The sequence below is a fragment of the Peromyscus leucopus genome, chromosome 8b (genome assembly GCF_004664715.2).
Source record: "Peromyscus leucopus breed LL Stock chromosome 8b, UCI_PerLeu_2.1, whole genome shotgun sequence".
Taxonomy (NCBI): domain Eukaryota; kingdom Metazoa; phylum Chordata; class Mammalia; order Rodentia; family Cricetidae; genus Peromyscus; species Peromyscus leucopus.
The window spans coordinates 8,142,760-8,167,020 of NC_051086.1; the positions used below are offsets into that span (position 1 = coordinate 8,142,760).

Genomic DNA, 24,261 nt, shown 5'->3' on the forward strand with positions numbered 1-24,261 from the left:
ATGTTTTCTAGAACCAACTCCAGTGTCCGGACCCTTAAGGGGTTCACAATGGCCTTAAGGTGATCACAGAGAGCGGGGAGCCTATGCTAACTCAGAGGTCAGGCGTTACACATAGCCAAAGTGCATTGTGGGTAGGGTGAACATTCAGCTGCGTCAGTGCCACTTGGCACCTCTGGCCCAGCTGGACAAGGGTCAGGACAGGAACGTCCCAGGTCCTGGGAACTCTCAGGAGAGGGGCCAGACAACGTTGCCCACCATGGGTTGTCCTTCCCTGCTGCACAAGGAGGGGGTGGCAAGGACTCAGTTCCCCTCCTGCCCTCTAGGTTTATTCTGCCTTCTGCCTCTGACATGCTGTGCAACCCCAGCTGGCCTCAGAACATCTCTGTTTTAGGCAGAGCCAGGCAGCCCTGTGTTGAAGACCCATCCCTGTTTTTTGGTCCCACCCAGCCTCACCTAAGTTTGACCTTTGCAAGGAATGTGGTCTGACCTCATTTCCTATCATTCACGGATGGACCCGGACTGGGCTGGAGGGAGGCTGTGCAGGGGGCTGTGGAGATAGCTGGGTAGGTTGTCCTGCGACCCCTCACCTGCCCAGCTGGAGGGAGCTGGAGGGAGGAGGGCCACTGCCTTGCCGCCATAGACTCTGCCACTTCACCTCATACTCCATTCGTAGGAGCTTGTCGTCTGCTCAGAGCCACCTGGGGAATAAGGGGCGATGTTGCCTGGCAACAAGGGAAAGCCAGGGTCAGCCTTTTCCATGGCTAGGTCCCATCTTAGAGTCCTGGACAGGATCTGAGCAGGCCTGGCATACAGTTGGTGCTCAGCAGATGTGTGTGGGATAAATGAACAATGGATGCTGATTGGTGCTGATTGTGGATGGTGAGGGGCAGGATGCATCTAAATGACTCTCCTGTGTTCCCCCATCCCTGGGACCCCATAACACAATGCCAACGGGACAATCGTGGGTATTTCTGTTTCACCCTGAGATCCTATGTGACTGTAGGACAGTGGCCCCCATCTGCCCCTTTTAGGGTGTGTGTGTGTGTGTGTGTGTGTGTGTGTGTGTGTGTGTGTGTGTGTAAGATGCAGATTCCAGGGCCCACAGTTGCCTGCAGAGCCTAGGCTCTTAAGGAGCCCCTGCTAGGGAAGATAGGCAGGTCCTGACTCACATAGGACTAGGCTGTAAGCTGCATCGTCTCCCGGGTTGAGGGGAGACAGTGAGACATGGTTCTTGCCAGGGCTCACTCTCTCTACACATCGTCTTCTGGTCCACAGAGTGTTCTACCTGCTCTGGAACATCTTAGCTACAGGAGCCTCTGACCTGTGAGACCTGGGACTCCCCAGACATTCCCTGCTGCTGGGCTGGCCAGGTAACTTAAACATGGGAGCATGCGGCAAAGTTAGCTAGGATACAGCCCACACATGTCCAGGAAGACACTTCTCCAAGGAACAGCTCCCACTCACCCTGTCCACAGGGGCCCTGGACCCCACCCCAGAGGAGACACGTGGACCCTCTGGTGCCTACTTACCCATCTGCTGTCCTAACCATATCAGGGCTTGAAAAGCATTCAGAGAAGCATGAAACCCTAAGGGACTGATATGGGAGAGGCATTGTCTCCCCTTACAGTCTGTCGGTCTGATGGGGCCCTGCGTTTGTGCAAATCGCAGATACCTTCAGCCTCATGCCCCAGGGAAAAGGGTGGCTCAACATAACCCCCAGCCTGAACCACTCAGTCCCCCTAGTACAAATGGGGACACCAGTGACAACGTGAGCAGGAGACAGCCTTGTCTCCTGGTAATAATCTTACAGTTCCTCCCTGCTCTGTGGGGATAGAGGATGGACTCAGCTCTCCACTGGACCTCATAGTCGAGGTGCCTAGCTGGCTCAGACACAGTGCCCCTCCCTATAGGAGGGCTGGTTTTCCTAGGGGCGGGCCTGGCAAGCGGTCAGTGTGGAGAGCCTGCCTGGTAGACACTACTGCAGGTGCCCACAGAGGTTGGACAGGTGCTTTCCCAGGCCCAGAGGCCCCTCATTGTCCCCAAACAGTGGTGTGGGGTGAAGGTTGGGACAGGTGGGAACCTCAGAGCCATTGTTATCCACAGACCATGGCCTGGCCAACAGCTCCACTCCTGCTGGGGTCCTGTGGGAGCCCCATCTGTTGCCGACGCCTTCTGCTGCTTCTCCTTAGTCTCGGTGAGTATGGGGTGCGCTGATCACCCTAGAGGGGTAAGGGAGCCCAGGAAAAGGCTCTACCTGCCCCGTACTTTCTCCTTGGGCCATTGGTAGGTGGCCTGAGTTCCAGGAGGGCTAGGGACTGAGAACAGTGAGAGGCTTGGGAAGGCCTGGGCCTGGGGAATACAGGCTATATGACGTAGTGGGGTGCAGGGGCTTTAACTCTCTTTCTACACCCGGTGGGGTGTGCAGAGGGCTGGAATCAGAGAGCCCAGTTCTTCCCCAGCCTGCCTCCAGCTTTATACCCTCTGCCCACAGGGTGGATGCCACTTTTGCAGGTCCAGGCTACAAAGACGGGCCAGGTGAGTGCCCTGGAGGACCCAGAGGGATTTTCTAGTCTTGGGCCTGTGGGCTACGTTGTCTCTACTCTACACATGGATGCATGCATCTCTGAGTGCCCGTTTTCAGAGGTGGCTGTTGGTCAAAGGGCTGATAAGCCCAGAGAGCAGCAGAATCTTGGCTACAGCTGGGCCCTGAAAGGAGCTGAGTTGGGAAGCAGCGAGGCCCTTGGGGGTTAAGTCACAGGTCCCTGAAGTAGCCAGACTCAGGTCGTACCTGGACCTTGAAAGTGTTGAGACCAAGGGGATAGGCAAGGAGGCCCCAGTGTGCTCGGGAAATGTCAGCCTGGCCTTGTCCCCTAGGAGGCCACACTCCTCCGTGCTGAACTGACCGGCACCCCTGACTTGGCCAGGTGGGTTCAGCAGCTTTTGGGGGGCTCAGGAGGCCTTGTGGGCTGAAAAAGCAGGTGCCAGGTTCCCATATTTTCATACCTCAATGTCCTCTGTGTCTTGTCTGGTCTCTCTACCCACCTCCCTCCCCACCTGGCTGGCTCAGTCAGGGCTGTGGGGGAAGGATTGTGCTCCAGGCCACAAGCACTCTGCCCTCCAGGCTGTGTCTTGTCTCAGGGGGGGCCTCCAGGGTCCTGAAGGGAGGGGCCTCTGGGCAGGGAAGCACTTCGAGAGGGACAGGGTTGGGTGCAGACTCCCAGCCCTGTCCACAGTCTCCCCGCCGGCCTCTTTCTTGACCTCACTTGTGGTGACGTATCTGGCCTGAGCATGAAGCGCGCCCAGGAGCTGGCTGTGGCTGTGAGGCAGAAGAACATCACCCTCCAAGTGAATCAGGTCGGTCCCTCCATGGTCTTTGGGTGGGATGAGGGAGACGCACCATGGCTGGGAAGCTGGTGACTAGTTTCTATGATACTACTGCCCCCCTTCAACCCGACCCAGGATCCCATCCTGGCTGGTGGCTCCCCTCACAGCGCCTCTTGCCGCCTAAGCTGACCACTGGCAAAGCCCCAGTGTCTCCACGGGGCTTCAGATCTCTGGGTGTCTGAATGCCCCCCTGTCTCTGCCCCCACCCTGGGCCTGCTACCCTTTCTCAAATCTGAGATGACCTTGCTGTCCTTCTGCTGGAGACCTTGCCTCATCTTTCAAGGCTCTCTCCTCAAAACATGGTCAATGGTGGCATGACTCAGGCGGGGGTCGGGGTGGGGGTGGGGGGGAGAGGAAGGTCAACCTGACTAGCCTGTATAGATTCAAGATCAAGGCAAGCCCTGTCCCTGGCTCTCAAGGCAGTGGGATGTTCATGCCACAGGCTGTGTGAACAGAGTCAGGGTACGGCGTGTGGCCTGTAGGGTGGATTAGAGCTGGGCTGCCCCAGGCCATCCTTGAGGGTTGTGGCCGAGAACATTCTGAGCTTCATGTCCCGGTCTCCTGGCAGCTGCGATGTCTGGCACGTCGCCTTCCTAAGTACCTCACCAATGAGGAACTGGATGCCCTCCCGCTGGACCTGCCGCTCTTCCTCAAGTAGGCCTCAAGTTGGGGACTTGGTCTCACCTCCCATATCCTCAACCCCCACCTTGCCCTGGACAACAATGTATAGTGACTGGGTGGCTTTGCCAGGGAGGCAAGCAATGGAGTGTGTGTGTGTGTGTGTGTGTGTGTGTGTGTGTGTGTGTGTGTGTGTGTTTACATACACAGTAATCCGCACAATTCCTCTCCATAGCCCAGTCATGTTTCCGGGGCAACGGGCCTGTGCCCACTTCTTCTCCCTCATCTCTAAAGCCAATGTAGATTTGCTCCCACAGAGATCTCTGGAGCGCCAGAGGCTGCTGCCTGCAGCTCTGGAATGCCAGGTATGGAATGCTGCCATCTACTAGAGGCAGAGACAAAGCATGGGGTGGGCTGGGCGGTTTCCCGAAGGTACTGAGGCTGGCTGTGTGTGCAGGGCGTACATAACTTTCAAGTGAGCGAGGCAGATGCACAGGCTCTCGGAGGCCTGGTCTGTGACCTGCCTGGGAAATTTGTGGCCAAATCTTCTCAAGTCCTCCTTCCCCGGCTGGCGGGCTGCCGAGGACCCCTGAACCAGGGCCAGGAAGAGGCAGTCAGGGAGGCTCTGAGGAGTGGACGATCCCCGTATGGGTGAGTAGGGACGGCTTAGCCTATGGGCAGATATGTGTGAGGGTATCCATCGCCACAGTGGGTTTCCTAGAGCCGCGTCTCCCCTGCTGGATCCTGTCAGGTCTTGTTCCCTAGGAGGCTGCACTCCTTGATCTGTCAGGGGAGACACTGTCTGACCCAGTTTCTGTCTCCGGAGCTCTGTCTGGGGCCACCTTCTGAGTCCCTGAGCTGGGCCCCTGTTTCTGGACAGCCCCCCATTAAAGTGGTCAGTCTCCACTCTGGACGCTCTGCAGGGCCTGCTGGCAGTGTTGGATGAGTCCATCGTCCACAGCATCCCCAAGGTAAGATCCTGATACCTGGCCTGCCGTTGAAGCTCCCGGGCTTTGAGGCTCAGGCTGCTATATGCTTCTTCCTCAGGATGTCATAGCTGAATGGTTGCAACACATCTCCCGAGGCCCCTCCTGGCTGGGGCCTGAGCTGACGGCCATGCTCCCAAGATTCAGGCGGGACACAGAGGGTGAGTCCAGAGCCGTGTCTGTTTGATAGCAACCTGAGATAGGACACTAGGGACAGGGATCTGGCATCGTAGAGTTTCATTTGCTTCAACCAGTGGCTCTTCCTTGCTCCTCAGCTTGGTCAGTCATAACTTCACAGGGTGAATAGGATTGCACCATTTTGTCAGTGGGTAAACGGAGGCCAATGTGTCACGGCAGGCGTGGGAGGAGGGAGAGTTGAGAGGAGCAAACTGCCTCTGACTCTTGCCTGCTCCTCCAGAGAAAGCCTGCCCTCCGGGGCAGGAGCCCCAAGAAGTGGATGAAAACCTCATCTTCTACCAGAATTGGGAGCTAGAGGCCTGTGTGGATGGCGCCATGCTGGCCACCCAGATGGACCTTGTGAATGAGATTCCCTTCACCTATGAGCAGCTCAACATCTTCAAGCACAAACTGGACAAGGTAACTCATAATGGGCTTCTATCTGTCCGCTGTGCCCAGGACTGCTTTCCCAACAACCCCAGGAGTTGGTCCCTTCTTCCACAGACCTACCCACAAGGCTATCCCGAGTCCCTGATCCAGCAGCTGGGGCACTTCTTCCGATACATCAGCCCTGAGGACATCCGCCAGTGGAATGTGACCTCGCCAGAGACAGTGAAAACTCTGCTCAAAGTCACCAAAGGACAAAAGATGGATGCTCAGGTAACATCTGCCCCAGAGGACATGGACAAGGGGATGCATCTTTCCCTGCCCCAAGGCGCCTTAGCGGCTTCTGCCCACAGGTGATCGCCCTGGTTGCCTGCTATCTTCGGGGAGGAGGCATCCTGGACCAGGACATAGTAAAAGCCCTGGATGACATCCCTTTAACCTACCTGTGTGACATTGGACCCCAGAATCTGCACTCTATACCCTCCAGTGTCATGTGGTGAGTTTCCGGTGTGCTCTGCAGGGCTGAATGGATAGTCAGAGCTTCCTAATCACTGCCATGTCCCACAATGTTCCCCAGGCTGGTTAAACCCCAAGACCTGAGTGAGTGCAGCCAGAGGCATCTGGGTATCCTCTATGAAAAGGCGTGCTTGGCTTTCCAGAATGTGAGCAGTCAGGAATACTTTGAGAAAATCAGGCCATTCCTGGGTGAGTCAAGGCACACATGGGTGGTTACCATGGGAACACTGCGGACCCCACAGTTACATGCCAAGTCCTAGCCTCTCCCTGCCCCACCCAGGTCTTCCTAGGCATACATGGGATCTGACACTGATGACTTTGGTTCTCCCACCCCTTCTGACCCCGGTGGTCCAGATGGTTGTTGAGTATAGAAGGGCCCGGGCATTAGGAAGAAGACAATCTCTGAGAAACTGAGCACGCTCTATCAAGAGTGGGACTGTATGGTGCTGTGAGCTTTCAAACTGCCTCCATACCCGCAGGTGGGGCCTCTGTGGAGGACCTGAGGGCCCTCAGCCAGCAGAATGTGAGCATGGACTTGGCCACTTTCAAAAAGCTGCAGATGGATGCCCTGCTGGTAAGAGGAGATGGGAACTCAGGAGGGAGGGCTCAAGAGAGGTACCATAGAAAGTGGCCAGGCCTCCTGAGAAAGGCTTGTGGGTGGTTGGGGGTCCTTACATGGGATGGAGGGCCTTTTGTGGGGTAGAGCCTCAGGAGGAGGGCCTGGTGTAAAGCAGGGTCATAGGAGGGACAAGAAACAGGACCTCATGAGCAGGGGGTTGTCCTTATGAGGGAGGAGTTTTGGACAGGATCTGCTGGAAGAGGTGCGGCCTCACAAGGGGCCCCTGTACATAGGGGTTGAGGTATCATGGGCTGCAATTTACTAACAGTGGACCCTCCAACCTTTTGGGGGCCTAGAGACCCTGATTGCTACCTCATGCTCTGGCAGGGGCTGACTGTGCCTGAGGTCCAGAAACTTTTAGGGCCACACATTGTGGGCCTGAAGACCGAAGAGGATAAAAGCCCTGTCCGCGACTGGATCTTCAGGCAGCGGCAGGAAGAGCTGGACAGGCTGGGTTTGGGACTTCAGGGTGGCATCCCCAGTGGCTACCTGGTCCTGGACCTCAATGTCCGAGGTGAGCTGGGCTGCCCAGGGGCAGAGCTGAGGGATGGAGTCAGGAGTCTGAGTGGCCTCTTCTCCTTGCAGAGGCGTTTTCCAGTGGAGCCCCATTCCTTGGACCAAGATTTGTACTTGCATGGATTCCAGCTCTGCTCCCAACTTTAATACTGAGCTGACACCATCACCCCTAAGGCTCCTGGCTCCAACCCTACTGGGGAGCCCCATCTTGACCAGGAGCAGGTTCCAGGGGTTATTGCCAGAGTTTGAGGACTCTTGAACTCAATAAACAGTAGCATTGGCCCCTTGAGATGTCCTGTAGTGTTCCTAAGACCAGTCAAGAGAATGACTCTGAAGCTTCCTATGATCACAGAATCACATGAATACAGCTCCCTGTGTTCATCCCTTCCACTCTCTTAGAAAGAAGGATGGGGGCTGGAGAGATGGCTCAGCAATTAATAGCACTGGCTGCTCTTCTAGAGGACCCCGGTTCAATTCCCAGGACCCATATGGCAACTCACAACTGTCTATAACTCCAGCTCCCGGGATCTTAGGCCCTCACACAGACACACATGCAGGCAAAACACCAATGTACGTAAAATAAAATAAAATAAAATAAAAATTTTAAAAAAGAGGGATGAAAGTGGACCCCCAGGCAGGTGGTAGCTATTCGAGGCCTTCCTGATGGGATTGCTGCCATCTCCAAGGTAGTGGAAATCCTGAGACCCCAGCTGAGGGATGTGGGAGGCCACCACAGTCTGGGTCCTGCCAGAAGGATTCTGTCTCCAACAAGGCCCTAGCAGAGACACAGGCTGTACAATAAATAGCCTTGTGCTTTATTCAAATCCACCAGTGAAGGCAGTAACATTGAAGTGGCACCAAGTCCACTTGTCTTGGAATAGGCCAGAAGGTCTGGACCCTGTCTCCTCCTATCAACCTGCTCTTGTGGCTGGGCAGGTCCTATCTCCTTACGGGCCCAGGTCCTGGGAGCTGAGGTGTGTGCCAGAGCCAGTCTCCTAGGATGGGGAACACAGCAGGTCCCCTGGGGCCTGGGACATGTACTTCAGCCGAGATGGGTGTCTTGTTCCATCTAGCAGCTCTGTTGCTTCTGTAGCTGATGTTCAGGGGTCTGACTGCCCTGGGTCAGAACCATTGGCAGTGTCCAGGGTTCTAGTGTCCTGTGAGCAGCGCCTATTGGTCCTGAAGGTGTAGCAGCCACAAGTAGCTGGACACAGTACACCCACAAGAGGCTGGAAGGCAGAGCCACAGCGAGTGACAGGTACCCCGGATGAACTGGAGGGCTTCCTGCAGGTGGAATAAGGAAGGGACCCATTAATCCTGATTAGAAGACGCCCCCCCCCAGAGTCCCTGCTGTCATCCTTCCCTTGGTGATGGTGACAGTTGGAGAGTCGGTGAGGACCCCGCCCATGGCTGCTCTTCTGGTCTCAGCCTCGTCCCTTTTCGTGGTTTGGTTTTTGGGGGGCATTAGTTTTGTTTCTGTGGTGTTGGGGATTGAACCTGGGTCTTTGCACTTGGCCAGGCAAGTTCTTTCCACTGAGCTGCATCCCCAGCTCTCCTGGCCCCCATAAGTGTGTGTATGTATATAATATGCACACACACACACACACACACACACACATGCATACATACACACACACACACACACACACGTTTCCCAGGGTAGCCTTAAACTTTCTCTGAAGCTCAGGAAGGTCTTGAACTTGAACTTGCAGTCCTTCTCCCGTCTTGGTCTCCTGAGTAGCTGGCCCTGGGCCACCAGGCTTGGCTCTCATTTAGTGGGTTTTGGAGGAGGTAATTGTATCACTGTAGATGGTTCATCAGGCAATGACCTGTGACACATGGCAGACCCCTCAGGAGGCAAATAAAAGGCAGGGACAGCCAGAGGTCTGCTAAGAATGGGAACAAGGGGTGTGGACCATACCTGAGGCAGGGGAAACACCATCATTCCCAGGCAGATTCAAGGTATGGGTCAAATCGGATGGTGGGTAGGCAGCGTTGGGGGGCCTGTTGGTCACATAGGCCAGGGTGGGGCTGGTGTCCAGGCCCATCCCAGACAGGTCTGACATGTTGTGGTTGTGCATCCATAGGACAACATTTGGATGGTTGCGAGCTTTCTGCAGGTCCCCCACATTCTGGCCCAGCAGACTTCTCACATTGTCCACACTCAGGTTCTGTAAATGAAGCCAGGGGTTTTGGAGGGAGGTGTGAGGATCCATGGGGCTGCCTTCCTTACTCAAGGACCCAGAAAGGTAGTGCTGCTCCTAGGACTGAGCAGGACGAGGACCGTGAGGCACAGAGGTCACATGCCATCCAGCTGTACTCCTCAGGCTTTGGAACATATGGGTCTGAGACCTGGGGTTCCCAGCTTGGCCACCTCCACCCTGTCTACCTACTACAGAGGCAGACTTCGAGCCAGGCATTGTGGAGTATGTCACAAACCCCAGCACTCAAGACTCTGAGGTAGAATGATTGTGAGTTCCAGGCCAGCCTGGGCTACAGAGTAAGACCACATCTCAACAAAACAAAACAGAGGTATCCTCTGGGCCCACCTTCAACATGAAGGGGTTGAGGTTGGTGAACGTATCAATGTCCATAGAGATGTTGGCCTGGGCCAGGTATTGAAGTTCCTCCAAGGGAGCACCACCTAGAGAGAGCAGTGGTGAGGGGTAGAGAGGCAGAGGACTTGTGTGGGGGGGGTGACACATGGCAGAGGTAGGGGCGTATTAAGGAGAGGCAGAGGACTTCGGGGAGAGATGTCAGTGCAGGGCTCACCAAGGTAGGGGCGTATTAAGTAGTAGTATTCTCCCACAGTACTGGTGTTCCTAAAGACCTCACGAGCCTTGGCGAAGAGCACATCTTTCCGACTCTGAGGGCAGGGAGAGATGTCTGGAGCCCCAGCCAGCCTGAGTAGGATGAGGCACATGAGTAGGCTGGAAGCCCCTTGACCTTGACCACTGAGTGTGGCCTCTACCCCTTGAAACACAGATTTCTTCTTGCCCCCTGTACTGGGTGAGAGCATAACCCCCTAAATTTAAATCCATCTGGTACCTCAGAAAGTGCCTTTATTTATTTGGAAATAAGAAACTCTTGGCAGATGAAACCAGAGTAGAAGATGAAGTTCCACTGGCTGAGGTTAGCCTAACTTCCTCATGTCCTTATGACAAGCAGGGCTTTTGGATACAGACACACAGATAAGAGCAAGAAAGGCCTTCCTGTGAGATTCTGAGGGGCCTGGTCCTGCGGACATTCTGGCTTCTAGAAGTCCTAGAGAATATATTTCTCATTTCAAGTCACTCAGCTTGTGATACTTCCTTTTCTTCCTTTTATATTTTTTTATCCTTTTTTTTTATATTACTTATGTGTGCGCGCACATGTGTGGGGGCATCACAGCACATGTGTGGAGGTCAGTGGAGAGCTTGAAGAAGTCAGTGCTTGCCTTCAACCGTGTGGGACCCAGGTTGATCGAACCTGGGTTGTGAGACTTGGTGGCAAGCACCATCACCCTCTGAACCATCCTGCTAATCCTCTTTGTGTTCATATTTGTGTGTGTGTGAGTGTGTGTGTGTGTGTTCACACACATGTGTGCATGTGTGCAGGCCAGAGGCTGACTTCAGATGTCTTCCTCAGTACCAGTTTTTTGGGACATTGGCCTGGGACTCATCATTCCAGCTAGACTGATCAGCTAGACTGGCTGACCAGCAAGCCCAGGGCTCTTCCTGTCTCTCTTTCCCCATGCTGGCATTCCAGGTGTGGCTGTCGGTGCCAGTTTTTTAAGCTGTGTGCTGGAGAGCTAAACTTGGGTCTCTGCGCTAGTGCTGGAAGAACTTTACTAGTCGAGCTGTGTCCCTTGCTGTTTGTGACATTTTCTTGTGGTGGTCCAACGTGCCTCTGATGGCCTGGCGTGGACCATTCTACTACCTCTCCCCAACCTCAGTTTCCCCTACGCCTCTTGCTGGGAAGGTGGTTGACAGGGCGGCTCACCGGAACTCCGAGGGCTGAATGATCTGGATCTGCTTGACGCTCATCCAGCAGAGACGGGAGCCCCCGATGGCCACCAGAAGAGCACCAGTAACCTTGCCGTTATGGTCCAAGAACTTCTGTAGAACTGCCTAGAGGCAGGGCCGGTGTTAGTGGGCCTGGGCAAACCAGACCAGCCAGCTTCAGCCCCATTGCCAGCCCTCACCATCCTCACCTCTGTCTGGTTCTCCAGAGCTGCATCTGAGGCCAGCAGGACCATCACGGTGTCTCCAGATGTGATGTTCCACTGGCCTATTTCAGCGAGGGAGTAGAGGTAGACCAGCGAGGTGATGAGGTGCAGCTGGTCCTCAGGGATGCCGTGTGGGTAGATCTGAGGCGGGTGGGCAGTTTGAGTTGGAGCCGAGCCCTGGAGCCGCCACCCCAGACTGACCATCCACACACCTGAGCGAGCTTGGCTTTGACCACGCGCTGGCACTCTGCAGGCAGAGGGTGCTGCAGTAAGGGGTCCAGGTTGGCCCTGAGCACACGTGTGCCCAGACAGGACTCCAGCTGGGTACAGTCGTAGTGCACCAGGAAGAGGTCGTCGTGCAGGGTGGCTGCTGTGATGTTGCCACGGACACAGGAGCTCCCTGCAGGGTATGCTGATGAGCAGGCTGGCAGGTGAAGGCCTGAGCTGACAACTTGCTGCCTTTGGGACCCCTCTTGGACCCTGGCCTCCACTTTTTTTCTTGTTTGCTTTCAGGGGACGGAGTCTTCCTATGCTGGCCTCAAACTTAAGATCCTCCTGGCTGGGCCCCTTAAGCACTTCCATGCCCAGCCCCCTCTACTTCCGATTTAACCAGACCTCCTTGACTTGCTCATCATTCTTGGTGTCTAGCCAAGAGCTTGGCCCAGACTAGGCCAAAATTAGAAGTCCAGACTGAGGGAGGCATAGTGTCCCTAGTCCACCCTGGTCACACTGACCTGTGCGCCGCTTGAGCCTTGAGGACACGGAATCGGCCTTGGACTCCAGGAAGTTGGTGACGAAGCGCCCGGCGTCACGCCTGCTCAGCTGACCTGCCCGGTAAGCAGCCACCATGCTGCGGAAGAAGTCCAAGCCCACAGCCTGGCAGGGCAAGTGTGTCCATTCCCAGTCATAGGAAGGGCCAGCCTCGTCCCTCCCTCTGCCCCACCGGCCATGTGTGCTGTGACAGGAGCACCCAGGGCCACCACTCAGAGTGGCTGTGTGGCACTCACAGTCCTGGATGGACTGGTGGTGCCCACAGCCAGCCCCTCTCCAGGTACCTTCCTACCTCCTGCACCTTCTCCCACAGGTGGGGGCTGATGTAGGTGGCCAGAGGTCCCAGGGCCTGCAGCCCCTCCAGGTTCCAGGAGCCAGGAGGCCTGGTGCATGGGAAAGGGTGCTGTGTCGGAGTCTAACAAGCCACCCCATACCCTAAAGCAGGCTGGAAGAATATTCATAGGCTCCAAGCTCCCGGCCAGTGGCCACAGATTTGGGGATTTGTCCTGCTGTGAACCCCAGGTGGTGGGAAGCACCCTGAACCCTGTACCTCCATGCCTCAACCTGCAATGTCGGAGTGGGGCCAGGGCTGGGGTCAGAATTCAAATAGCAAAGACTGTGGGAAGGCCTCACTGCCACCCTGGGTTCAAACCTCAAGCTCCCTCCCCTCTTATCTCAAGGAAGGAAATCCCTCTAGCCTCCCTGGTCCCCCCTCCCCCTGATCCCGGGGGCCCTCCACCCACCCCATTTGTGTCTTCCCACTGGCCAGCAGGGTGTTGAGGGCAGTCGTCTGCATGACAGTTAGCTTTGGGCACCGAAGCAGGTTCTTCAGCACACGTGGGTCTGCAGCCACGATTTGGGGTGCCTCCATGTCACATACCAGGACCCCAAGAAGCCCCAGGTCTGAGGCACTGAGCTGTAGGTGGGGTTTCCCCTGCAGGGACAGAAGGTCAATGCTTAACAGATGACCTGGCCTCGCTGCCCAATCCTGTCCTCCCTTGAGGCACCTACCAGACAGGCCAAGGCTGTGTGCTGTAGGGCAATCCTCTGGTCGGGCAAGTTGGCCAGCAGTTCTGTATCTCCTTGGGCAGCATGGTGAATGAAGGCCCGGCAGTTGGCGTCCCTCACCTGGTCCAGACTGAAGCGGAGGGATGTCAGGGAGGCAATTCTGGGCCTCCTACCGGCCTTCCCGGTGTCTCCAGGGTGGCCCAAGATCAGAGGAGGTTGCCCAACCACACCTGGCAGGCACGAAATGATGGGGAGGCCACAGCAGGGACACTCACTTGTAGAAGAGCAGGAGGTTGGGCGGGTGGACCTCGAAGTCGTCCTGGAGGCCTTGCCGTGCAGCGAGGTTGGCCAAGCAGCTGAGCTGAGCAGGGGGGAGAGGTTGGATAGCAGGTCACCGTCCGTCCAGTGTGGACTGGCCCCGGTGGGACACTGCTCAGCCCCTCCCCCGCTCAGCAGAAGGCACACTTGAAGAAGGAACTGGAGATAACGTGTGAGGAAAAACCTGCAGTATCACAGAGACGAGAACGCGGACGGAGAAACAAGGCCTGAGACAGGTAGTCCCGAGAGAGGCAAGTGGACAGACTGCAGCTAAAAGCCAGAGATAAGCCAGGCGCACTTTCAATCCCAGCATTCTGGATGCAGAGGCAGGTGGATCTCTGTGAGTTAGAAGCCAGCATGGTCTACAGAGTGCGTTCCAGGGCAACCAGGACTATGTAGAGGCCCTGTCTCAAAAAAAATAAAAAAATCCAGAGATGTTCAATTTAGCTCTGTAGTCACTCAACTGTGTTCATGTTGCAATGCCCATCTAAGATGATGGTCCCACGGATATTAAACGTAGGTCAGATTTGCCTAGAGACTGTTGATTCTCTTCCTTCCTTTCATCCTTCCATCTGTCCATCCTTCCATTTTTTCCTTCCTTCCTTCCCTCCCTCCTTCACAGGGGTTTCACTGTGTAGCCTGTCTGACCATGAACTCAAGACTCTCTTGAGTACCAAGATGACTGGCATACAACATCACGCCTGTTCTGAATACTTGTCTCCATGTCCCTGTGTGGGTGTTGACGGATTCTGCCTTTCAGGGAACTGGTTCATTTCATCCAAGTTGTCACACCTGTGTGCACAGAGACATTTCTTTCCAATCCCTTTATTTTCAAGGGACATGCAACAAACGGCCCTTGCTTGTTTTCACTATCAGCAATTTTGTGTCTCCCCGCTCTCCGATGGCCAGACTAAGGGCGCTTCACCTTTTCACAGAGTGGCCTGTGGCACTGGCGACTTCCTTCCGACTTCATTCATTCTTACCGTCAGCGTTCATCTTTCCATCTCTTCTTTTAGGTTTCTTCTCCTGGCTTCCCGATAGGAAACTACACCATTGAGTTCAGATATTTTCTTTTAACATTACAATTTTCTCTTTATCGTGGTGGTGGTGGTGGGGTTGCACACATGCTGTGGGGTGCATGTGGAGGTCAGAGGGCATTTTGCAGAGATGGTTCTCTCTTTCCATCATCTGGGTTCTGGGATCAAACCCAGGTTGTCAGACCCAGCAGCAAATCCTGCAAGCAGGACCCACACCTTTCTGTTTTCTAACACACACATTCAAAGCTGCAGCCAGCCACTGTTCTCACTGTACCCCGCAGGTTTCGATAAATTTCCTTTTTTTTCTAGACAGGGCCTCACTCTGTGGCTCAGTCTCTGGAGTGCTGGGGTGACAGTAGATACCAGCATGGTGGCTCTATTTTTATTTTCATTTAGCTCACAATGCTTGTGACAATTGTCTTGATCCCACATGTGGTAGTGCACACCGGCAATCCAAGCCCTTGGAAGGCGGAGGCAGGAAGACCAAGAGTTGAAGTTCAGGACTGAGGGCTGGCGCGGTGGGTAAGTGGTCAGGAGAACTTGCTGATCCTTGCAGAGAACTTGAGTTTGGTTCACAGCGCCCACATGGTGGCTAACAACTGTCTGTAACTCCAGTTCCAGGTGATCCAACGCCGTCTTCTGGCCCCCTCGGGCACTTCACACATACGTGGTACACAGATATGTGTGCAGGCAAAACACCCATGTATATTACACTTTAAAAGAAAAAGAGTTAAGGTCACCCTTGGCTACACAGTGAGTTCAAAACCAGACTGGGATACATGAGACCATCAGAAAAAAATCTTGAGAGTTATTTGGCCCAGGCATTATTTAAAAGTGTGCTCATGGGCTCAAGAGATGGTTCAGCAGTTAAGAGCATTGGCTACTCTTCCAGAGGTCCTGGGTTCAATTCCCAGGACCCACACGGTGGCTCACAAACATCCATAACTTCAGTTCTGGAGCATCTGACACCCTCTTCTGACCTCTTTGGGCACCAGGTACGCATGTGACGCACATACATGCAGCAAAACAGCAATACATATAAAATAAATCTTTTTTAAAAAAGAGTGTGTTGCTCAATTTCCAAGTATTTGAGAGTCTTCCATCTACCTTTCTGCACCTGATTTCTTGTTCAAGTTCATTGTGCTCTGAGAACAGGTACTGGACGCTGTCGACACTGTAAGTTTGGGGAAGGTGGATCTTAGAGCCAGTGCTGCGGCTGTCTTGGTAAGAAGAAGCAGGTGTTCTGTTGTCCGCACATCTCAGCTCCATGGACCTGAGATGCCGAAAGACCTCTTCGTGGTTTTGATTCTGGCTGCTGCACCTGTCCTGTCCTGACAGGCAGCGGACACCACTGACTATCACAATGGATTCGCCTGTTTCTCCTCGGATCTATCAGTTTGTGTCAGGTGTATCTGAACACTTTGAGGTTAGGTGCACACATGTTAAGGGTTATGTTGAAAAAAAAAAAAAGATGAGCCAGGTGGTGGTGGCACATACCTTAATCCCAGCACTCAGGAGGCAGAGGCAGATGGATCTCTGTGAGTTCGAGGCCAGCCTGGTCTACAGAGCATGTTCCAGGACAGGCTCCAAAGCTACACAGAGAAACCTTGTTTCAAAAAACAAAGCAATAACAACAATAAAAAATAGAGTCACTTTCTACACAGTTCAGACTAACCTCTAACTTAGTTCCCCTGCCAAAGCCCCTCAGGCGCGGAGGTTAAAGGCCTGTGCCACAGTGTCTAGCTCTTTCCTTCTGTTAACGTGGACAAGTGATGGCCAGATGTAGCGCCAAGTGGACTCAACAGGCTCCTGCAGCCCCAGCTGGGAGAGAGGCCAATGGGGTTCAAGATCCTCCCTCATGAGCCCTGGGCTGGACCACCCCAAGGAGGCACCACATTCTAGATGAACCCAGGGAGGGGCCTGAGGCAGTGGACAAGCCCTTGACTGTTTCAAGTCAAGGCAGAAGCACCCTGTAGACAGATTTGCTGGAACATGCTAGAACTGCCCAATGTGGGTGTTCATGCAGATCACCCTCTAGGGGAAGAGTTGCCTCAGAAGGGCCAGACTTCTTGTCACAGCGGGGCCACCAAAAAGTCACATTCTAGGGGCTAGAAAGATGGCTCAGTGGTTAAGAGCACTGCCCTGCCTGCTGTTTCAGAGGACCCAGGTTCAATTCCCAGCACCTACATGACAGCTCATAACTGTCTGTAACTCTAATTCCAGGGAATCTGACACCTTCACACCAATGCATATAAAATAAATTTAAATAAATTATTAAAACATAGCAGTAACAACAAAAAGTCACATTCTAGGCGGTTTTGAGGTTGGCAGGATGACTTGGAGACAGCCCTCTGCTTCAGGGAAGCTGTGCGTCAACCCCCAAGTCCTTGCATGGCTGCCCCTCTACCTGTGTACGCTCTAGTGTCCTGAGGAGCACGCAAACCCTGTGCTCTGTCTACCCCGGAAGCACTCACTCACCTGCCAGGCTTTGAGCGGGACCCTCTGCGAAGCCAGGCTTCTGATTAAAGTGGAGAGCTCTTCCCGGGGTAGCTGGCTGGCTGGCAAGCACCAAAAGTTCTTCAGGAGGGAGGTGTTGTCCCTGTGTAGGAGGAGGGGGCCATGCTGGATCCAAAGGGGAAGACCCAGGAAGGAAGGCTTTGGCTACTGCAAGGGGGACTTGATCTCGCAGCTTCCTCAACCGCGGAGGGAGTAAGAGGCAGGCATTGCCGGCTACGGGGAAGATTATTTTCCTTCCCTTCCCTTCTCTTCCCTCCCCCTTCCTTTCCTTTCCTTCTTCTTCCTTTCCTATCCTTCCATCCATCCTAGAGGACCTTCCTAGAGCCAGGCTGTCAGCTGGATGGGGCTTTAACATGGGTCCTTGCCATCACTTCTGGGGCTCAGGCTCAGCTGACTTTGAGCTCAGGCTTGGACTGGTCCTGATAGCTGCTGAAGAATATGGGGTCACATGCTGGGTGACCATGGGTGAGGTCATCTTCTGGACCTTTCTCAGGGTGTAACATAAATTCTACCTATCAGGTGGGAGGGTGTCTCCGATACTAACTCAGGTTTGGCTGGATCTACTTGGGATCCTGGGCCTGCCTGACCAATCATCACATTAACTAACTGGTCCATTGATGATCATCACTCCAAGAAATGGGGGAATGCCAGGTGGTGGTGGTGGTGGTGGCGGTGGCGGTGGCGGCGGCGGCGGCGGCGGCGGCGGCAGCCGCCTTTAATCCCAGTACTCGGGAGGCAGAAGCAGGCTGATCTCTGTGAGTTTGAGGCCAGCCTGGGCTACAGAGTGAGTTTCAGGACAAGCTCCAGAGCCATACAGAGAAACCCCGTCTTGAAACACCAATAAATAAATAAATAAATAAATAAATAAATAAATAAATAAATAAAATAAAATAAAATAAAGAGGAAAAGAAAGGAAAAAAGGAAATGGGGAAACATTCAAGCCCAGGCTGGAGAGCCCAGGACAGAAAGAAATGACTAAGCTAAAATGATTTGGGGAATAGCAATGGCCTTGAAGGCCCTGGGCCTGGCCCAAGAAGTAAGGCGCGATGACCTAGAGCTCCGAGGGGAACCTGGGGGACACTGGCTGAGGTCGCAAGTCTCTGATGGTAGAGGCTTCTTCTTCTTTTTGGGCGGGGGCATTTCAAGAGAGGGTTTCTCTGTGTAGTTTTTGGTTCCTGTCCTGGATCTTGCTCTGTAGACCAGGCTGGCCTCAAACTCAGAGAGGTCCGTCTGGCTCTGTCTCCTGAGTGCTGGGATTAAAGGTGTGCGCCACCACTGCCCGCCAAGGCTTCCTGTGAGTATGTCCATGTATTTGGCTGGCCAGGGACTTGCCAGCATATAACTGACACTGGACCCTGGAAGCAGGCCAGCAAGTGGTGCTGAAGTCAGGCTAGGCCCGCTAGGTCAGAGCTGGCGAAGAGTGGCCCCGTCTGGACATTATGTGCAGATTCTGGACACAGTCCCTCCCCTGGGACCACCAACCGAGCACCCGGGATCACCCCTCCTCTCCATGCCCTGTCACAGAAAAGCATTTGCTGGATTTGGGTTTTGCTCACCTGACCCAGGTGTTGGCTTCACTAGCATTCAGCCCTCCCTTGGGGAGGCCCTTAGTCTGAGGTCCAGAGCAGTGGGCAGTGAGGGACAGAAGGAGGGCAAGACCGGGACTCGCCAGGGCACCTGCAACAGAATGGCAGTGAGGGCATGAGTGGGGGCTCCCTGTGACCTCCTCAGCCACAGCTCCTCCTAAAACGGACGACCTGGAGGAGGCTTGCAGAGCTATACCAGTTTCTGTGCGCACAGCCTGGAACTGCATGTGCTATGTGTCTTCTGGTACATACAGTGTCCACAAGTGTGCACACATATTCTGGCGTGTGCCTGTGTATGCCTCCCTGATGGTTGCTCTGTGTACTCATAATCTGAACACTGAGACCCTAAAACTCAGAGATGGGGGGTGGGGGTGGGGGCTGGCTCCCTAGTCTTCCAAGCCCCTTGTTTCTGTAGTGGGACATGAAAGGGTCTCCCAGTCCAGGAAGAGGGGGTTTGTTTCCAGGGACGCTTCTCTCGTTGCTCAGAGCAGAGGCACAGTAAAATCTCCTCCGCAGCAGGACAGGGCCTATGGAAGATGGCGGCTCTACTCGGATGTCCTTTGTGGACCACTCCCTCCCTGCCTCCTTGGGGCCTGGCCTGGTTTATGCTGGGACTACCAAAGAGGACTTGGTCTATGTCCTGCTGCCTAGACCAGTGGTGGCTCCTTCGGTCACAGCCCCGCCTGGTCCTTACTAGGACCCCCAGGCCTGTGTCGGAGGGACTGTACTTCCAACACTTTTTTGGAGCACACTAGCTGGCCCTGTGTCCAGGGGACCTCACTCTCCTCCCTTCCCTTGCAGCAGGTCCCCAAGTTTGAGTTCATGTGGAGGGGGTGGCTAGAGCATGAAGAATCCCTCCCTCTGCAGCAATATGATCCACAGCCACCCAAGAGCCTAGGGCATCCCCTTCTGCGTAGAAGTGTTTTCTCACCCACTCTGGAGCCCAAGGCTGACTGTCGGAGTGTCCTAATCATCCCGGCTGGACCGTCTCAGGGCAGGGAAGCCCCAAGGCTGTGGGTTGTAGGTCCAGGCCTAGCTGGAGATGAGGCAGGGAGTGACTCAGGTTGGCTTCACGGCAGATGGAAAGAAGGACAGAAAGAGAAAGGGAAAGCCAGCATCAACATCTTGCAGGGTGCCTGACCCTGTCTGGGGAGGAAAACAACCCCACAAACAAGCGTCACAACGACAGGGAGTGGCAGGGGAGGGGAGCTGGTGAACCTGGCCTTTCTTATCGCAGGTCGGGCCCCGGGGACCCACGGATGCACTGTCTCCAATTAGCAGATCTCACAAACAGCAAATCTCCCAGGCAGTGGGGGAGAGGGGCCCCCACACCTTGTGCCCCAAACCTCAGACATCGGCTGCCTCTGAGTTCTAGAAGGCAAGAGGCGGCCCAGCCAGCGCTTTTGGACCGCCCTGAGCCACTGGCTTCCCCAGCCCTGCGTGCGCACACAGTATGATGATTTTTGGGCCCTGTGACTTTCTGACTCAATGTGGCCCAAGAGGCACACAGGGAGGTTACTGCCCTGTGTAGGGGGCAAACCAGGATCAGATGCCCAGCAGCCTGCAACACCGTGATCTGGTTGGTTTCTTCTGTCCTACCTTACCTGAGCAGGAAGGTGGTCTCTGGTAGTGGAGGTGATGTCCAGGGCCCAGGGAGGAGGCTACTCCTGGCCACACGGCCACAGGATAGAGTAGACCAAGTGTTCCAGATGCCAGTGATCCAGGCTCAGCTTCTGTCAGTCCTTGCAGCTGAGCCCCAGGATGCAGGTTGGATGTAGGGAGAGCTGCTACGGTTTCTGCTCATCTGCATACCTGGCCCCGTAGACAGCATGGGACTGCCCCGCCTAGTCAATCCACTCTGCCAGTGACACCTGCCAGGAAGGTCTGTGGGGAGGAGACTAGACTGTGCCAGGTGATGCTTGTATCAACCTCTCGGGCCCCCGGCACAGCAAGCACCTGCTCTGTAGCCCCAGGAGAAATTCAGGCTGAGCTTGGGCTGAGCTCAGGGTTGGCAGGCACCCAGCACACACCCTCCCCTTGAGGCCCAGCCTTATTCAGGGTGTGAAGAGCGGCAGCCTGAATTCATGTGTGTCGGCGTCTCTGTGCACAGAGGTGTCTCTCCTTTTGCACATCCTGTGCACCCCTAGAGCTTCCCTAGTCAAGCTGTCCCCACACAGGACATTAGGCACACGAGACAAGTACGGTGGCTGGGCATAGCCATTCTTTGGGTGCTAAAATCACAGTGGCATGTAGACGTGTGGGCCGTGGGGCAGAGCGAGCATGCAGAGAGGCATATATTGGACACCCATTCCAGCCTCTGGATCTACTTAGGGCCTGAAAACTGCTGCCAAGACCTCAGGGACACAATCATCATCGGCACCAGCGCCAAGGTGACGGCCCTACCGGGCGAGTCTCGAAAGTGGCTGGGTGAGAGGAAAGTCTGCAAGGGGCATTTCCCGGCCCACCTTCTGGGAAGCTGCCTCTGGGCTGAAGTGTAGGGTCTGACTGGCCCAGGCTGAGCCCTGGCTCCTGGCACTCGCCGTGGGCCTACTTGAAGCTCTTACTTTGGAAGGGGCTGAGGAGGGCAGGAAGGCTCCAGGGTCTTCTTGAGGCCCTGAAGTGTGTGTGTGGAGCTACATGATCACTGCACTCAAAGTATCAGGTGACCAGCAAGCTGGCTTCGCAGTCCATGTGAGGCTGGCAGCTGCAGTTAACAGCAGACCATGGCCCCTCAGGAGTCCCAGGGGACCTGCCAGGCGGGGGCCCCAATAGGTTGGAGCTCAGGAGTCTTGGCCAGTTCAGCGGGATGGGTCAGGATGCGTCTCACGGGCCTCCTGGGCTTCCATCCGGACCAGTGTAGCTGACATAGTGGTTTCCAGCAGCTACATTTGGTAGTATTGAGGGGCATGGAGGCTCAGGGACCCCCATTCTGGAGGGACAAGGTCCTGGGGACAGATTTGGGAAGGCACAGGCCTTCCCTGAGCCCCAGCATTAACATGAGGCCAAGGTCAGACTGCCAACAGCACTCTGAATCCAGTGCTGACCTGGGAAAAGGTTTTGGTTAAGGAGTTGTTTTTGTGTTTATATTTGTTGTCCTGGTATTGAATCTCGGGCCTGGAGCATGCTAGGCAAGTACCCTACCACTGAATTACATGCCTGCTTTGGCTTAAAAGGCTGCTCTGGACACCGAGATGCCTGTCAAGAGGAGGTGTCATGTGGTGGGGGTCTGCACCTACCTCCAGGGCCTAAGTGGGCTGGAGGAGACTCCCCACATTCCAGCTTGGGCAGAGGCTCCACTGGGCTTGGACTCTAGGGCAGTCCTAGGCCCAGGATCAACAAACGATCATACAGTGGAGTCACCTCGCTGACGAGCCACATCCTACTCCTTCCTCCTGTTTACGGCTAACTGAACCCTCCCACAGCCTTGGGAGAAGAGTTCAAACCCTGGTCTTCCAGATGAGAAAATGGGGGCCCAGAGAGGCTGAGTGAGTAGGGCATGTTGTAAGTGTCCTGGCCAGAGTGCCCTGGGCAAGGCCTTCAGCACCCTGTTTACACTTTGCTTGACCCAGCCTGGAGTGCAGGACCAGGCTGGCCTTGTCTTAGGAGGCCCCTCTCCCAGGAAGCCTTGTCTAATTGCTCTATCCTCTGAACCTTGCCCACCCCATAACCACAGGATGAGGGTAGATGTGCAAAGGCGGATCCCCCAATGGGACTCTGCAGCCTCAGCCGGGGGATATCTCACCTGGGATGGGAGCAGGTGCTAGACCAAGTGGGTAGGTACGGAGAGTCCTGGGAGACCATGAGGGTAGGTTGGGATTTTCTAGGCAGATACAGCCGTGCAGTGTTTTTCTGGAGCAGGGCCTTGCCCAGGGCTTCTGCTCAGCCTTTCCTCCAACTTGTCCTGTCTGCCTGTCTGTCCACCTTCCCATCTCCTTGCTCCAGGGCTTCAACTTTCCACCCTGGGCCAGGCCATTTGTGATAGTCCAGAGACATCACCTACCCTGCACAATGGCCATGGGGGTCCTCCTCTGATGGTAACCCATGGTTGGTGTACTGGTGCTAACTACCATGCGGCACTTGGCACTCAGCTGAAGTCTGGCAGAGCCTGTGATACCAGGGTGCATTCTTTTGATCCCACTGGTTTGTCCTTTAGGAGGTAGGCTGGGTCATGGAGGTTGCAGAGGAGCATCGGCCCTGGTGGGGGCCCAGCTGCAGCTCCTGTGCCCTGGAGGGCGCTGGCCATGGTATCAGTCATGGCTTTTCTTCATGCTCCAGCAGGGCCACACCTGCCATGGGGGATTTGCTTCTTTTTCTTTTTTTCTTTATAATCTCTCTCTCTCTTTCTCTCTCTCTCTCTCTCTCTCTCTCTCTCTCTCTCTCTCTCTCTCTCTCTCTGTATGTGAGTACATGTGTGTATGGAGACAGAAGACAACCTTGCCAGGGTTAGTCCTTGCCTTACCTCTTCCACCTTGTTTGAGATAGTCCCTAACATTCCACTGTTGTGTACATGGCAAGCTGGCCCATAAGCTCCTGAGGAGTCTCCTGCCCCCACCTCCCATGTCACTGTAGAAACTTGGGGCTGTGAGCCACCATGGCTGGCTTTATGTGGGCTCTGGGGATCAAAGCTCAGGTCTTCACACCTGTGCAACACATTACCCACTGAGTTCTCTCTCCAGCTCCTCCCCCAAAATGGCTTTTTAAAACAGGTCTCTATATTACATCAGGCTGGCCTCCAACTTGTTATGTAGCCGAGGATGTCCTTGGACTTGGGATCTTCTTGCGTCTAACTCCCGAGTGCTGGGATTACAGGTGTGCACCATGCGCCACCACATGAAGGTTTTTTGGTTGGTTTGCTTGCTTGAATGTACTGTGGGGGTTGGAACCTGGTGGTCTGTGAATGCTAAGCTGAGCTGCGTCCCCAGCCTTATTTCCTCTTCAAAATGGGAAAATTTGCATTTGGTGGCTTACAGCAGCTGCTGGCCTGGACTGAGAGACAATGGCTTTCCCGTACAAAGACAGCCCCCTTATTCAGGCCCTGCGCCAAAGTCACTGGTGTGTGCCTGCGAGTGCTGAATTTCCTGAGAGAAGCCTTTTGGGAAGTCTTGATACATCCCTGCCTGAGGTCTGGCAGGGAAGGACCCCTGAGGACCACAAAGGTATGAGGTTAGCTCAGCCCTGCTCCCTATAGGTCACAAGCTGCTGGGCGCATGCCTTAGGGCCCAGATGCAGACATGCTGGTGACAGGACTCAGCAGTGCCTCTGTGTGGTGATGACAGGCATGACAGCTGTTGAACTGAGGGCTTTGGAGTTGGCTGCCAGAGAAGTGAGCTCCCAGTGCCCGCAGTGTCTGCAGAGACATCCCTCCAGATCACCACTATGACTAGGCCTGCGCTGAGTGAGGAACATCCTGAGGCTAAGGAAACAGGAAAAGACCTGTATCTCTCCATGGGAAGACAAAGAAGCATGTGAGTGGCCATTGAGGGCTCAATGGGGGTGGGCACAGCCTCCCAATCTCCTCCAAGCTCCCCTTTTGCAGATTGGGAAACTGAGGCACAGGAAGCAGAAGCTCAGGCCCTCATGGTTCTGACTTCCATGTAGTCTTTACCAAGATCTC

General features: G+C 54.8%; 2 protein-coding genes across 3 annotated transcripts; one reads left to right on the forward strand and one right to left on the reverse strand.

Annotated features, from left to right (window-relative positions):
* Positions 1–1,933: 1,933 nt before the first annotated feature.
* On the forward strand, positions 1,934–7,492 carry Msln (mesothelin). 2 transcript variants are annotated; one of them, XM_028854564.1, is made up of 17 exons: positions 1,934–1,996; positions 2,104–2,194; positions 2,492–2,535; positions 2,875–2,924; positions 3,234–3,354; positions 3,953–4,038; positions 4,238–4,367; positions 4,460–4,653; positions 4,883–4,973; positions 5,050–5,149; positions 5,407–5,585; positions 5,670–5,825; positions 5,906–6,048; positions 6,130–6,257; positions 6,548–6,642; positions 7,015–7,201; positions 7,273–7,492. In XM_028854564.1, the coding sequence occupies exons 2-17, from the start codon at positions 2,107–2,109 to the stop codon at positions 7,359–7,361; spliced, it is 1,881 nt and encodes a 626-aa protein (XP_028710397.1). In that variant the 5' UTR covers positions 1,934–1,996; positions 2,104–2,106; the 3' UTR covers positions 7,362–7,492. The 2 variants fall into 2 exon arrangements, with proteins under 2 accessions (XP_028710397.1, XP_028710396.1); XM_028854563.2 differs by having other exon boundaries at positions 1,935–2,005.
* Positions 7,493–8,004: 512 nt separating this feature from the next.
* LOC114681250 (mesothelin-like protein) lies at positions 8,005–22,690 on the reverse strand. The gene is made up of 15 exons (XM_037200780.1): positions 22,648–22,690; positions 18,618–18,738; positions 17,023–17,143; positions 13,465–13,550; positions 13,193–13,319; positions 12,925–13,115; positions 12,474–12,564; positions 12,141–12,286; positions 11,623–11,806; positions 11,396–11,551; positions 11,185–11,312; positions 9,976–10,106; positions 9,753–9,847; positions 9,125–9,374; positions 8,005–8,487 (listed from the first exon to the last, which is right to left on the reverse strand). The coding sequence occupies exons 1-15, from the start codon at positions 22,688–22,690 to the stop codon at positions 8,273–8,275; spliced, it is 2,085 nt and encodes a 694-aa protein (XP_037056675.1). The 3' UTR covers positions 8,005–8,272.
* Between the last annotated feature and the right edge of the window lie 1,571 nt (positions 22,691–24,261).